This window comes from Schistocerca americana, chromosome X (genome assembly GCF_021461395.2).
Source record: "Schistocerca americana isolate TAMUIC-IGC-003095 chromosome X, iqSchAmer2.1, whole genome shotgun sequence".
In the NCBI taxonomy this organism is placed as follows: domain Eukaryota; kingdom Metazoa; phylum Arthropoda; class Insecta; order Orthoptera; family Acrididae; genus Schistocerca; species Schistocerca americana.
The window spans coordinates 552,123,851-552,140,531 of record NC_060130.1 but is presented as its reverse complement, the minus strand read 5'-3'; the positions used below and the strand labels follow the sequence as shown (position 1 = coordinate 552,140,531).

The window sequence follows — 16,681 nt, the reverse complement described above, 5'->3', positions numbered from 1 at the left end:
TTTTTTGCTCCATATCTGGCGCCGTTTCTAAGTTTCATGTTAGTAGTAAACTATGATTGGTTGAACAGAGACTAGAGTGGGGGAGGAGGGTTGAAGGGCTGAGGCTCGATGCGTAAATAAAATGTTTTTCAGAAATAATGTAATCTGACACATTTTTCTACACCATTTAAACAGTATGCTCTGATTGATTGGAAAACGAGGGTATTTTAAATTTCCCACTAAATAATTGACTAGTTCCACAACTTTGGATTGTTTGACTATCGCTTTCAGTTTTATTACTTCGCTGTGATTGGTTAGCAATAAGAGGGAGTGAAGGGTTGGGGAAGGAAGAAAGGTGGACTGCAGGAGTGGAGGAGTGGAGAATGGAGGGGTACAAAGCACCACTGGTGTAGTTGTTTCTTTCTCCAGCGAGTTTTTAAATTTCCCACCAACACCAACTTCGACTTTTTAATTTCCCGCATTTTTTAGAATTTCCCATCATTTTATACATAGGGCAACTGTTCTGTTTGAATATGACGCTGTCTGCTATCTCTGAGTTCTGAATTTGTAGCCAAAAGCGACTGCAGCGCCTTGACTGTGGTGCCGACTAGCGGCACAAACTGCACCTATGCGGTTTAGGCCCATTGATATACTATTCCCACCGTTTCATTAAAATTGAGAACAGGGCATCCCCATACTTAACTCACTAGAGTTAAATTGAGAACGTCAAGGGCTAAAAAGGATACATCCAGACCTCTTAGTTGAGATATTAAAACCTCTGTTCTCCGACCGACGGGAAACACCTTCGAAACCCCATTCATGGAACAACCCTGGATTATAGGGCCTTCTAGTGGTATCGTAGGCCATCTCATTGACAAAAAGATACAAATTAAATGATGCCGGAAACATTTTTGTCCAGGTTATCGAAAGCGGAGGGAAACCTCCTCAATCCACTACAAGGCGCCAGTAGACCATTTGTGCCAAAGTCTTCCCCACTCAGCTAGTGAGGACGACACTGCAGTAACTACTCAAGCAGTTACGGTTCTTCCTAGTTTTAAGACCACAACTAAAAAGGCTTCTATCTGCGAATCAGGCAAGTGTCCTGACGCCAAAAGGAAGTTATTCAAAAAGGCGAGGTGGATATTTGCTTCACCGTGGGAGGTGGAGTAACGTGCTGCAATGGATTCTTTCGTAACCATGAGATGTAAAGAGATCTTGAACGCATGAAATGAATACAGAAAACAATGTAGATTTCTAATTCTGTACTTTCTGTACAGTATTAAATGAAACTTTGAGCAGTCATTTCCAAAATTTTCCAGATCAAGAACAATGTCCAACAGAAACTAGTGGACTACAGTAAGTATAACAAAGTTTTCACAGATGATGAAATAAAAATTCCAAAAACCAAATGTTGTCCAAGTAAACAATTATGTGGCAAGTACAATGATGTCTTTACCTGCCACAGAGTATGAATTCAGGAAAATAGGAAAAAAATTTAATAATGAGATGTCAGGATGCTTACATGAATGTGCCAGTCTGCGTTCTTAAACAGTTTGTAGACGCAATACTGGCCCCATCAGCTGACAAAATACATCAATATTTTAGCTCAGGTAACTTTCTGGAGTATTTGAAACAGTCATGAATTGTCCCTCTGCCAGATAAAAGTAATGTAGAAGATGCAGGAAATTGCAGGCCACTTTTCTGCTGTCGTCATCCTTAAACAAATCGAACCCATTGTGGAAGACAGATTAATGAGTTACTAGAATACGTACAACAACTCCAGTGAAGCACAACTTAGTTTTTGGAGTAGCAGAAGTACATACACTACACAAGGAGGAGTGTATCACACGTAAGCTTTGGGATCTGTCAAAGTCTTTTGAAACTGTTGACTTTAAGACTCTACTGGAAAAGCTAGAATCATTCAGAATAAGAGGAACTGCAAATGACTGATGACGACGACCATTTCTTCAAAGAAAAGTACAAAGGGTAAACGTATGAGAGGCTATAAATAGCGCAAACATTTTGCTAAAACATTTATCAGACCCCATGTCCATTAACGTAGCGTCCCTAAGGGCAACTTCTTACAAGTAATTTTTTTTAATTACTTCCTTGACTGTCCAGACAATGTTAGGCATGGGGGGGGGGGGGGGGGGGGGGAACTTCTTTTTATTTCTGCTAAAGACAGCAACATTGTAATTGTGAAAAAAACTTCAGAGCTCCTGGTACAGAAAGCAAATGAAACCCTATACGATACTTGCAGTTGGTCATCACACAGTAAACATGCTGTACGTATTGGACACAAACAGCCAGAATTCCTACTTGCAGAGAAAAACAGGTCTGTGAAATTAAGTGTGGATGAAAATTTCATAGATTATGCAATGCAGAAAACAGAAAGTTTTGAGAAGTTGATATTGATTGTCACTTGAAGCGATACTAACGCAGAATTACAATAGAAAAGAAGATAGAGTAAGATACAGATTCAGTTCATTCATCAGTTCAACGGCCCACGAGGACAACACGAAGAGTTCACGAAAGTGGCAGAAGTATAGTGACGAGAGATGTAATAAAAGTGAATACTTTTACAGTATTTATGGATAAGGTAATATTACTACAAACATTAGTTACTTTTTAAACTGTTTCCTTCTTCCTCCTTTAGTCTCTTCTCACTCCGGTTGTCCATTTTGTGGAGTATGTAGTGACGTAGGCAAGTGGCGTCATGTACTTTAAAGTGAATCTCCTAGAGACACATAGAGATTAGTGTTCTCAGGTGTGGTAGACGTTGTTCCACTTGGGAGCCATCTTACTGTTGAGATTTTTCTCTACCTTTCCCTCGACATCCATAACATAGATAGTATGGTCATCGTCTGCTCCATCAGACAGCAACAATGTCGCATGGTCTAATTGATTAAGACATGATCATTTGGCTGTTATTTTTCGTTGCCACATAGGAATTTTGGGGGCGGTGGTAAAAATGTTTTAACAGAAAATTTATTTATGCAATTTCTCTTTCTGCCGACAGATTGTGTAATTCTTCACGATGGCACCATCCACTGCCATAATCATTTCAGCTGTAGGAAAATCTGATTGTTTCAGCAATGACGAGGGGTTAGCAGGACATTGACAGTTGTATGTTGTTGTGCTCTGTTCAGCTGTTTATATCCGGCTGCCAATACTAGTCTTTTGTAAACTCTTTTTCAATGATGATGTGAGTGAAATCACGAAAGTATTTGGCTGTGTAGCCTTAAACATCTTCTTCGCCTCAGAATATGCAATCGTTGTGTAACTTTTATGTAAGGGATTTTCTTCACTTTCTCTAAGACATGACATTTTCTGCACCAAACTGCGTGGTTTCGGGATCAATTGGCACTCATCTTTTTGGACAGTGCGTTGCCTGTCTTATTCGTGGGCAGCTGAACTACATCGTCCTGATCATTGCAAACTGCGGTGGTGTGACCAATCTGTTGCCATTTACATAGAGTTAATATACAGACCATTGCAATTAAGTTGGATAAAGCCTGCAACAATGTAAGCAGACAACTTAGGTGAATTGAATATCAGGATAAAATGGTGTCTTAGCTAGCTCACCATTAACTCCTTTCATAAAATTCTTAACTTCGGTGAAACCTTACGTTTCCCATTCCAGTTGGAGTTCTTTGTATCTGTACCTACGTTGGCCCAGAGGGTTCAAATTCCCTCAAAGCAATTTAGCACTGTATACTGCTCACTATTGGTGCTTTGTGCTTAGTATTTAATAGCTTGTTTACTTGAACAGATTTCGTAGTATAGACCAGGAGTGTCCCGCTACTCAGTCTTTTAATAGATTTCAGTTGGCCTGGAATTCCATCTAAGGTTTTATGTTTTTAGAAATTCGACAATTTATCAAATTAACGTTCCAACGTTTAATAATTATCGAAATATGATCTACGTCATGTTGTGGTCTGTAATCGTGAGAGCTGTTTCTGGTACTGACACTCATCTCAGGTGGACGTTCGCCAGAGGTCTCATTGGGTTTGAATGTTGATACTGTCCAGCGGAACACCCGAAGCGCTGGGAGTGTGGGAATTGGATGTAGGCTTCATGGACGCCCCACAAACAGCTAAGGATATAAGATCCACCCAGAGAGAACCCTGCTTGCCCGATACAACTGCGGTACATCAGTTTCTCCAGAGGTTGCCGGCTAACATCTTTCCCGTCTCAACAGCCGTCCATCTCATTGGCGCGCAGCACACCTTGACAGTGATGTTCTTTCTCTACAGACGTTAAGAATAGATTCCCAGTGCTCTGTGACACACCATGTTCCATCGTCACGTCACATGTTGGCAGTGGAGCATGCCCAGAGTTTAAAGGGGCCTGATGGCGTTTCGAAGTCACCAACATAGAAAACAGTTACGTCAAACCTGTACTCACCCACAGAAGACTCAATTTACTAGGGTGCTCACTAATGGGGACGACAAGGAGGCACCTGTCGACTACCTAATGCCACGGAAGCGTCCAACTATTTTGATGCCTAAGAATAGAGATATCTCAACAATTTTACTATAATTAAATACTATGGAATTGTTAGAGTCTGCTGAAGCAAAACACTGATGTCTTAAAGACAGAAATGTTACTTCAAATTTTAGGCAACCAAGAGCAAAGCATCGGATTCGGGATTTGAACTATTGTTTTGAGATCTAGTATTCATGTATCATGAATGAGTCTTGTGGGGCCCATTTCAGTTTCATTGTTGAGTATTCGTTCTACTATCAACCTCAACCGCAGAATCTGCATCTACGTACATGAGCCTCAAGTTTCTAACAAGGGAACCTCCCCATCGCACCCCCCTCAGATTTAGTTATAAGTTGATACAGTGGATAGGCCCTGAAAAACTGAACACAGATCAATCATGAAAACAGGAAGAAGTTGTGTGTAACTAGGAAAAAAATCAGCAAAATATACAAACTGAGTAGTCCATGTGCAAGACAGACAACATCAAGGAGAGGGTGAACACAGGAGCGCCGTGGTCCCGTGGTTAGCGTGAGCAGCTGCGGTACAAGAGGTCCTTGGTTCAAGTCTTCCCTCGAGTGAGAAGTTCAATTTTTTATTTTCAGACAATTATTATCTATCCGTCCGTCCGTCCGATGCGAGGCAACTGCGCCGTATTATGGAGACGCTACACCTAAACAAACATCGAAACACATGACGTCAGTCGATTACAACGCACGGAAGGGAGAGGAATCGGCTGATCTATGACCTTGAGATCAAATGTTTTCGGTTCTCATTGGAGAGGCGCGTCCTTTCGTCTACTAATCGCACGGTTTTGCGGTGCGGTCGCAAAACACAGACACTAAACTTATTACAGTGAACTGAGACGTGAATGAACGAACGGACAGATCACAATTTTGCGAAAATAATGAAAGTAAACTTTTCACTCGAAGGAAGACTTGAACCAAGGACCTCTGGTTCCGCAGCTGCTCACGCAGGGACCACTGCGCTTCTGAGATCACACTCTCCTTGATGTTGCCTATCTTGCACATGGACTACTCAGTTTGTATATTTTGCTTATTTTTTTCATTGTTCCACACAACTTCTTCCTGTTTTCTCGTTTGATCTGTGTTCAGTCTTTCAAAGTCTATCCACTGTGCCAACTTATAACTAAATCTGAGGGGGGTGCGATGGGGAGGTTCCCTTGTAAGTAGCACATAGCTCTCTCTCCTATTTTTAATGACTGGCTTCGTGTGGCTGCTTTAACGCTTTTATCTTGCACTTGTGATGTTTACGAGAAAAAATGTTTTGAAATCGTTATACAGTCTCTAGAATGAGTTATTCACTCTGGAAAAATCTGTGTTCTGTTTTGAAACTTTCTATCAGATTAAAACTGTGAGTGGAACCGTGACTCGAAACCGTAGCTTTCCTCTTTGCGGCAGGCCTCGGCGCATAACTTTAATCTCGTTTACAGTCTGTTTGAAAGTCTATACAGGTCGCCCAATCAGACGAAGTGTAATTTCGAATTTTTGAAAAGATACATTTGATATGTGGTCTACGCGTTGAAATAGGAGCACTGCCCAATCATAAGTTTTTCTTCAAAATTCTGTCTAGTTATCTGCCCCCTATGCACTCTACGGACAACAGTGAACTTGAGGGAACAATCACGAGTTGACTACTAGCAACTGTCGAGGTGAGTCAGCCAATATCCCATTTACCTCTTGCACAGGGATCCAGCGAGTTAGAACCTAGGTCTGGTGTGTTCAACGCTACTATTATCGTGAATCACCTCCTGATCCCGCCAAACGGTTATTGACAAGACAGAATACCTGTGATAGTCTCATTGTAGCACTCAGATAAAAATTAATCACCTACACATATTGCCTTTTACTTCATTATTCCCAAAGGATGCAATCACCCTTCACCTACACGCCTCGTCAGATGTGCGGAATAACTTCTAGCTTGATCCGAATGATGGACTTCATGTTTTATACCTGCATGTACCACGAATTACAGGACCAAACTTGGCTATCGAGAGAAAAAGTGCACGGCAATGATGGACACGGTGCCGATTGCACCACAGCCTGCGCGTCACAGGTGCTGGGATCGTAGTGACGCAGTTACGCCACCCACGAAGAGATATTTATGTGAGAAGCTGTTACATTTTTTTGGTACGGAAGCGCTCTTAGTTGTTTCAGGGCAGGCATTACACACCTACCACAAGCCTGAAACACACGAAATTCCTATGGGTGACACACGGACACAACTTAGAAGCCGCACAGTATTCCATATCTTGTACAGTCCGTGATTGAGGAAAACAAAGCACAGCTAGAGTCGGGCGTAACCCAACATTCCTGTGCACAATTGCTAAGTAACATAAGGGAAGAAATACCCACTCACCTTTTAGTAAAGATTTCACGTTGCTGCTATCCTAAACACTGTTGCTTAGACGCTTTCACGAGATCATTTTTGATGCCTAAATTTGAGTATTCCTTTCAGCAAACTTATAGCAATTCTTTCTTTCCCACACGGCTAACGCATGTTACATGACTGCATTTGTGACCATACTTGCTATGTACAAAGGTTGATCCTTTTTCCAGTCGTTAATGTAGTTCCATGCATGCTCACGAAAATATATAAAGTGTAGTCAGTAACGGACTGCTACGAATGTATTTTGCTGTTCTTACTGCCACTGTATTTATGTAATTTTTTCCCTCTCGAACTCTTTTACTGACTTCAGGCAAGCTACTTTACATTTCCTAATAAGCTTTTTCAATATTATACCGTACATTCGAGATTGTACAAGATTACTACATTTTCCGAAATGGCATCTATTTTTATTAGATATATCACTCTGTCATCACTACTGAAGCAGTTCCTTCAGCTATGCGACTACCTTTTAAGAAATAAATTAAGAAGTCACCATCCCAATGGCTGATTGAAGAAAAGGTGCTTTACTATGCATCGTCTTATTAGACATAGCATGCACTTGCCTTCTTACGATATGTGTATCTGTCCACCTCACAGGTATGAGGATATTTGTCTGTTTATGAGGATATCCATCTACGATGCTATTTCGCACTTACCTTACACCCGAAGCACTTCCTTAGGTAACGATACGTTAAATGCCATAACCCAAGGTTGACGGTGTACCGGCCACCTACCTTTGGTTTTTTATTTTTATTTTAACATTTACTCTTGCTAACACTATGCGACAGTTATCAAACATTTGATATTAACTTTATGAAACTCCTCTTTGATATCACTAACACATTTTCGGTGTAGATAATAATTCCTTACAGAAATGGGAAATCCACCTTTCAGTTTATCTCTCAATTAGAATATTCAACAGGAGGAGATATTAGTTTTATAAGGTCCCCTACACAAATAAATCACACTTAAAAAAATAACATACCACATGGATGTGCGAAATCTGTTCATTCACGTATTAAGTGTAGTTACTCGTTACCGTAATCTTTTTTAACAATTTATTGTAAATACAAACAAATTAAATAACACATAAATATAAACCATAAAGGACAGTCTTTTAAAATAAATAAACTTGGATTGAACAGTCTTTTAAATAGAGGCTGTCAAGAGTCCATACTTCGAAACGAGTCCCATAGTCCTGTAAACACTCTGCTGGCAGCGAACGTGGATTTGTTGGTTTCATCTGCGCAAACGTGTTTCATTTCAGTACGGACATCAATTCATCGAATTCCGTTTCGGTCGTATTCTGGCGCCGAATTCCAATGAAGGTTCCGCGGCGTCTTCATTTTCTTCAGGACTGTTGTCGTCGTAGCTGGGCTGATAATAATCAGAATACTGTTGTTTGTTGCTATGAAGATGACCAGACGTATCCTGTGTGTGATGATTGCTATATGAATCATCATTTTCGTCCTTGTTATCGGTTGTGGGAGGGTCGTCCTCATATTCCACATACTCGACATGTTCTTCATAATCCTGAGAGTTTTCAGCTTTGCTTTCGTTTTCAGCGGGAGAGTTTGCGTCCTTCGTCTCCTGTCCTTCTGGAACCTTGTCCCCAACGTGCACTACCTGATCAGTGGTGTGGATGCTGTTCCTGTTAGGTGCCGGTGTGCTCTTTTTGTTGCTGGCGGAGTTAGTATTTAAGCTACCTGCAGCTTGAAGACTAGCCAAGCTGTCGGCTACTTCTTTGCTCGGTAGTGTTGTGTAAAAGGAGGTGGATACTACACCGCTTCCACCGCTACCGATTTGCGAGTAGAAGGAGGGAGTTCCATTGCCAGTCCTTGTCTCCGAGTCGTCTGTCCTTGCCGGAACTGACTCCACTTTTCCACTGTAATAACTCGTCTCCGCGCTTTCTTGCTCTGATAGCGAGTCGTCTTGAGCCCCGTTTGAGGAGTGTTCATCTAAGGGCTTTCCATGTGACTCAGGTGTCTTGCGAAGCACTGTCACCCTGGGGATACTATCTGAAGCTTCTTGCTCACTGTAGTACGACTGAGAGTTTGCGAAATGGTCTGCGTTAGAATCCACCGTGTGAAACTGATGTGGATAGTTGAAAGTATGGAAAGGTGACTGTAAATCACCCTGAAGGAGAAGGCCGTTATCGGGCGTGGTATGGAAACTAGACAGCGCATCCACTCCCTGTTGCTGAGGCAAAGCTGTTTGGTAAACGAGTTGCGGTTGCTGACCGATGGGCACACCGTAGCTGTCGACCAATGGCTGCTGCTGTCCCTGTGGTGCGATTCCATTGAGCAGCTGGAATAAGTCTTGCGATGTTAGAGCATTCTGTGCATCCGGTTCGTGATTGTTATAGGCAGTACCTAAAAGCTCCGGCAGAGGAACGTTATTTGTCGGAACATTGTGCGGCTCGAGAGCCGCCGGAACTTTGGGACTCGGCAGGCTCGGGTCGGGATCCGGAGCAAAGTACGTGGGCAAGCCTTCCACATTGTAACCCGCCTGATCGTTTGTAGGCTCGTGGACTTCGTAGCCGTGACTGGGCTGGACACTGACGGTAGTCGCTCCGAAGTGGGAGTGTGACGTCGGAAGATGCAACCCGCTGTGGAACACTGAAGGGAAAGTCGGCTTCAATGGTGGTAAGCTGTGCTCCGGCGCTTTACCGTAGACAGTAGCCGCCGGCAGCCTGTGAGGCTTGTCGAGGCTCAGATTTGGGGCAGGTATCGTGTGTATCGGACCTTTGTCGTCGTCGGAGCTGGTTGTGACGACGGGTGGGCGTTGCGGCGCAGGAGGAGGCGACGGGTTGAAGGGCTCCATATGCAGCGGAGCACGGAAGGCGGTGTCGTCCCACGTGGAGGCGGAGAGTTCGACGTGGGGTGGCGGGCGTAGCGCCAGCCGAGGCGGCGAGCCGTGGGCGACATCAGACGCCGCGACGGGGCGCCGCAGCCTGGCTGGGGGCAGCGCGGCGGGGGCATGCACGTGGTGCTGGTGCTGCAGTTGGTGGTGGTGGTGTTGGTGGTGGTGGTGGTGCGGCAGAGACAGTGGCAGCGGCGCGTGCACGTGCTGATGCGGGGGCGGGCGGGCAGACAGCGGCGGCCCGCGAAGCAGCGCGATGCGCGGACCTGCGGCGCTGGCCGTGGCCGTGCCGGCTCCGCTCCACTTGTAGTGTGGACGCACTGCCAGCCGGTATTCCGCCTTCCCGAATGTCACCGTTGCCGTCACCAAAAGTAAAACCGTCTGCACAAACATATACACCATTTCGTTAGAACAATAACGATTCAGTCATGTTAGTCAACTAGTGTATGCAGTAAAAAGACAATGACACAGCGAAATCATAGACACTGGTTGCAGGCAAGCGGACATTAATTGAAATCAATGGGGATCGTTGAAAACTTGTGCTGTACTGGAATTCAAACTCTGGTCTCCCGCGTACGAGGCAGATGCGCTGACCGCTGTGCCACCTAGATCATCGCAGTTTCTCGGACTGCCCAAGTGCACCTCCCGTCAGACCGAAATTCTCAGCTTATCCACCATCATCGTAAGCGTTCGAGCGTGACGTGCGTCCGCAGTGAAGTGATCAATCGGTCGTCCTCGCCTTATATATGTATATATGGTGTCTGTTCTTTCGGACATGTCACAAACACGTATATATAATTAAGGTGAAGACTGCCAGTCGCCTCCTCTATGTTGATACACACCAAACTCGAACTCTTACGAGAATCGGCAAAATACCGCGATTAATGAGGATAATGGGCAAGGGGCACTACATCAGTAGTGTCTGAATAATTTGAGAATTTGGATCTGACGGTAGGCATGCTACGGTACTAGGTGCAGTTGCGATCATCTCTGTGCCCGGATGGCACAGTGGTCAGCGCATCTCCCTAGTAAGCAGGAGACTCGGGTTCCAATCCCAGTTCTGCACAAATTTTCAGCTTTCTCCACTGATTTCAATCAATGCCTCCTCACAGCCAGTGTCTGTAATTCCTTTGTGTCTTAATTCATAGTGGTTGCTGGATCAAAACTGTTAATGTTCATTCGGACATGTTAGAATGAACAGACACCACACACGCATGTATAGATAATGATACTGCTATCAGAGAAAGAAAGATTCTGTCGAACACAACATAAGCGGTAAGATATGCAGAATTCGAAAATAGACCGATATAGAGCTAATGCAATAAATCCGCGGCTAACTAGTGCCGAGCATATGGAAATTTCTTCTCTGTTTGGACACGGATGATTTTGTCTGACCAACCTGCTGTTGTGGTGAAGTGGGTGGTTCCTAGCACTGATGAAAATAGCTGACAGTCTTCTTTACAAATTCTTTCATGCGAATGTATTGAGTGGTTTATTATCAACTGAAACGAAATGGGAAAAAGATTGGCAAATGCACAATTTTCTATTTTCCCTTCTTCTGTGACTAGGATTTTTACAAATTTCGTTTCTGACAGTAATAAGACTAGCTCTGATTTTTAATTACTCGTCCTTGCATCCGAACTAGCAGAATGAGTTCTTTTGTGTATGTTTTCATAGGTTTTTGTGTTCGACTTGCCAATATCGACTCATGTTACGGTAGCCATGTCATACAAACTAATGATAAACTTAATTATCAATAGCTGCTGTATTGGAAACAGAAAGCCGCTGATGCTGCACAAATGAAACAGTTTAGCATGTCACGTCAGACTTAATATTGGGTTTTGTGTGATGAGGCCAGGGTGGACAGGAAGAGGAATTACAGCACATTTGATGGCAGCCAATCGTGAACACCCTACGCAAGAGACACTCCATCAAGTAGCGGTAGCACTGGGCTTTATGCGTGCCACCTTGTACCTAGGAGTAATAATTAAGTTTTAATTAAATATACAAAAACATAAAGTTTAGTAATTAATTTTTCGTTTGTTTGAAGTTACATGTTTTCAGTCTCTGTACATACTGAAATTCCGCTGTACTGCACCACAACCAGCCAGTAGACGAGTCAAAACATCATGACGCAGCCCAACGATAGAATCAAGAAGGTGAAAACTTCGTGATTACCGCTAACACCACGAGGACCTTCATTTTGGGAAACTCGCCACCTAATGCCGTATTGATGACAGGGGTCCACGACGAACACTGCTTTTTCCTAAGCGAATAGACGGAATACAGTGTACCGCCTTACTCGCCGCATCCAGAACCACCATTTAGCTATGTGATTCAGAAGGACACGTTAGTAAAATAGTAATGTAGGCAGGAACGACCTTCCTGAACGACTATGAGAGAATTCAAAATGATTTAGACAAAATTTATAGTTGGTGCGATGAATGGCAGCTTTCTCTAAATGTCGAAAAATGTAAGTTAGTGCAGATGAGTAGGGAAAACAGTTCCGTATAATGTTCGAACATAGTGTTTGTACTGTGCTGGATGACAAAGTCACATCGATTAAATATCTAGGGGTACAGTTGCAAAGCGATATGAAATGGAACGATTACGTTAGGCCGGTAATACGAAAAGCGATTGGTCGACTTCGGTTTGTTGGGTGAATTTTAGGAAAGTGAAGCTCATCCATAAAGGAGAACGTAGTACGATCAATTCTTGAGTGTTTGTGATCCCAAGGATGTCAGATTACTGGAAGACACGAAATAGTTCACTGGTGCGCTGCTACTCTAATTAGGAATAAATTCGATGAGCATGCGAGTGTTACGTATATTCTTTGTGAACTAAAACGGAGATCTCTGCAGTGAAGACGACGCTATTCACGAAATGTAGGGAACCTGCATCTGAAGCTGACTGCAGAAAGATTCTACTACCGTCAACGTACACTTGGTGCAAGGGCCACGAAGATAAGGTAAAAGAAATTAGGGCTCGTATGGGGACATATAGGCAGTTCCTTCTCCTTCGTTCGTATACATGTAAGTGAAGATGTAGACGTGATCCCTGCTTACTGAATGTCGCAGGCACAGAGACTAGCATCGTTGCAGGACCAACTCTACCGGACGCTCGCATCACTGAGAAAGTCTTCTGGACCAATAAGTGATGGTATAGTTTGGGAAGCAGTGAAAGAGATATATATGTAAATTAAAAACCACATCAGGTTGTGAAACCTGCTTGCCAACACGATATCGTCCAAGCAGGTAGTGGGTTTTCCACCGCGTGGTGTTTTTCTCCAAGGGTTAAAATGTGGCCAGTGACACAGCATCCATCGTCCCGCACGGGTAAATGACGTAGTCTTCAACCGGTTGTTCAGTTATAGCACATCTCAGACTATCCGTGCCCTCCCTTTAGGCAGTCACAACAATATGAGAAACCTGCAACAAACACAATGGTATTTTTATGGCGCTATACGTCATTTCATTTCTGTTGTACCCTGAGGTGACAAAAGTCTGTGACAGCCATATGCACATATACAGACGATGGTAGTATCGCATAGAAGATGTGTTAAAGGCAGTGCACTGGCGGAGCTGGCATTTTAACTCATGTGATTCATGTGAAAATGTTTCATACGTGATTATGGACGCATTACTGGAATCAACAGGCTTTGAACGCGGAATGGTAATTGGAGCTAGATGCATGGGACATTCCATTTCGAAAATCATTAGGGAACTCAATATTCCGAGATTTCACAGTGTGCTGACAACACCAAATTTCTTAACTTACCGACCGAGAGCAGCGCCGTTTGCGAAGCGTTGTCAGTGCTAAAACACAAGAAACACTGCGCGGAATAACCATGTAAATCAATGTAGGACCTACGACGAACGTATCCGTTAGGTCAGTACGGCGAAATTTGGCGCTAATGGGCCGTGCTAGAAGACGACCAACGCGAGAGCTTCAGGTACAGCATGACATCGCCTGCAGCGCCTCTCCTGGGCTCGTCACCATATCGGTTGGATCCTAGATGACTGGAAAACCGTGACTTGGTCAGATGAGTCCAGTTTCAGATGGTGAGACCTGATGTAGGGCTCGAGTGTGGGGCAGACCCCACGAAACCAGGAACTCTGGTTGTCGACAAGGCACTGTGCAAATTGGTGGTGGCTCCATAATGGTGTAGGATGTATATACATTGAATGGACTTGATCATCTGGTCAAAGTTAACCGATCGCTTACTGTAAATGTTTACGTTCGGCTACCCGGAGACCATTTGCAGCCATTCATGGACTTCAAATTCCCAAACCCGTTTGATGGTTTGTGGTGCCCAAGGTATGACGTTTTGCCGTTGTAATCACTATGTTAAAGGACTGCTACACGTTATAGATCGTAGGTATGTTTAACCAACAATTATAGCGCGTAGAAAATTATGTATGTCAAATAATGGCCTCTATCAAATTCACGACACGATTATCTCTCATAGTTAATGTGGGAGTAGGAAAAAGCCATGATCGTCGTCTTCCGCGACAACGATGGCTGTATTTATTAAATTGTGAGAGCTATGGATAGTGTAAAGGAACTTTGTGATGATGGCATGTATAAAGGAAAACAACGAGAAGAAATTGACAGAGCAATGGAGTCTTAAGCTGAAGCAAGACATCGAAATTGATGATGTTCCTTCACAAGGAATAACATCACCAGCCAGACGTCACACTTTCATGAGAAGAAGCACACTTGCAAGATTCTAGTCCAAACAATCGATCCTGTGCGAAAATTTGGTTAAGAAGTATGATAGGACACAGTTATGAACATATGAATATACAGACTTTAAACTTTCGGGAGCACCTGTTTTTTTCTGGTCTGTCGCTTCGCCCCACCGCAGCCGCTTAATGACCGATCACGAAGTACTGTACAGCGGAATAACAACCAAAGCACTGTTATTCGTGTGAAGTTGATGGAAAGGGAAGATGAAGTAGGAGATGGACACATTTGCCCAATGTGTTTTGAAATCTTGTTCGAGAAGAGGTAGTTCTTCGCAAAAAATAGTAAGTAATATGAGTACTTTTAAATGGCTCTGAGCACATCTGAGGTCATCAATCCCCTAAAACGTAGAACTACTTGAACCTAACTAACCTAAGGACATCACACACATCCATACCCTAGGCAGGATTCGAATCAGCGACCGTAGCAGTCACGCAGTTCCGGATTGTAGCTCCTACAATAGCTCGGCCACCGCGGCTGGCTATGAGTACGTAATATGTTAACCTCACACATCTATAGGTTGACTATTATTTTAACCATATCCTCGTATTGATATTTTGCAGCTACGTACACACCTCAAAATCAAAATTAATTAACCTAAGCAGCTGAGGAATTATTATGAAATAAGGTTAATCATTTCAGATTTATAATTAAATTATACGATTTTCGTTGAATAATAATGTATCTCTTGCAAATATACTCACTTAAACAGTGCCATTATGTTACCAATTTCAAAACAGCAGTTCACAACCTGTTACTCATCCCACTGTATGCAGTTTGTCGCTCGGGCATTAGGCGGCTACACTGCGGCGGAGCGGGTGACAGTGCATGCGAAAGTTAAAAAACTGCTGTCTGAGGAGGTCATAACTGCTTACTGTCGGAACTATGATCCAACTTTTCACGTGGAATCGATTGTAAGGCCTGATATCTTACAAGTGTGCTATTTTCTCCTTAAAATATGTGGCGAAGTTGGTGATGTTTCCTTGGTAGAATTATTAACATCCTACGGACACCTAACCATGAGAAAATAGTTTCACGCTGTGTGTGGAAGGTGTGGAACAAGAAAATTGATCTCAGACTTCTCGGAATACGTAATATTCACTTTACCAAACAAGGTATGTACTAAACAGCAAATTACGAAACTACAGCTCAGTAATCATGGTTAAAAATAACAACACGAATTATCTACGCAAGGCTGGAATGACTGATAGGAGCCGACCTGGGGAATATATGATTGCTATTCGGAGGAATGTAGAAACACGAAAGGCAATGTTGACCCTATAGCTTATTTGAGAATATAGGCTGAATAGTGGCTATTCCATATTTATAGCATCTGTAGGTTCATGTAAATGTTTTGAAAATTTTAATTAAAAAACAACGGTCTACCTACACATAGCCGAAATTAGTTATGAAACTCAGTCCAAACACTCCTCGTAAGGTCCAACGGTACTGACTGGCCGCCGAGTCATCCTCTGTCTGTAGGCGTCACTGGATGTGGATGTGGGGTGCATGTGATCACCGCATCGCTCTTCCGGCGCTTTGGTGACCGAAGACACTACTTCTTAATCAGGTAGCTCCTCAATTGATCTGACCAAGACTGAGTGCTCCCCGCTTGCCAACAGCGCTCGGCAGATCTGGACGGTGACCCATCCAAGTCCAACAGCGCTTACCTACGTTGATATGACAGGAACCGGTCTTACCACTGCAGCAAGGCCGTTGGCGAAATTACAGGCAAGCTGTAATCGGAAAGGAAGTGAGATAGGTTTGCAGTCTGTCCCCATTGTTATTCAGTCAGTGCACACAGGGAGCGTTAAAGTGAAACGGCGGGATATTTGGGAAAGGAACAAAGTCCAAGGAGTAAAATGTAGTCCTGAAGATCTGAGTATGACGTTGAAATTCTTGCAAACAAAAAGTGGGTTAGGGCGATCAGCTGGACACAGTAAACAGTAACTTCAAGAGACGTCATAACACTTGAAAATAAATAAAATAAAAAAATGGATAAGGGAATAATGTAAATCCCTAGAGTTGCCCCCAGGGTAACGTCGTACAAATGGCATGACACTTCGAAGGGATTCACTCGTAACACCTTCCGGAGAAATCGTATTTTTCTTAAAACTGGAGAAAAGCCACTAAAACCACTTGTGACTTGGATAAATCATTGATAATTTTTGTTACTTCAAAGTAGTTGTCCTGTGATACC

At 43.3% G+C, this 16,681-nt stretch overlaps 1 protein-coding gene across 1 annotated transcript in view; it reads right to left on the bottom strand.

Annotated features, from left to right (window-relative positions):
- Positions 1 to 7,989: 7,989 nt before the first annotated feature.
- Positions 7,990 to 16,681, bottom strand: part of LOC124555756 — a 286,243-nt gene continuing 277,551 nt past the window's right edge. The window contains exon 2 of the mRNA XM_047129779.1: positions 7,990 to 10,116. Coding sequence (XP_046985735.1) covers positions 8,149 to 10,116 — 1,968 coding nt within the window. The 3' untranslated portion in view covers positions 7,990 to 8,148. The remainder of the gene's footprint in view (positions 10,117 to 16,681) is intronic.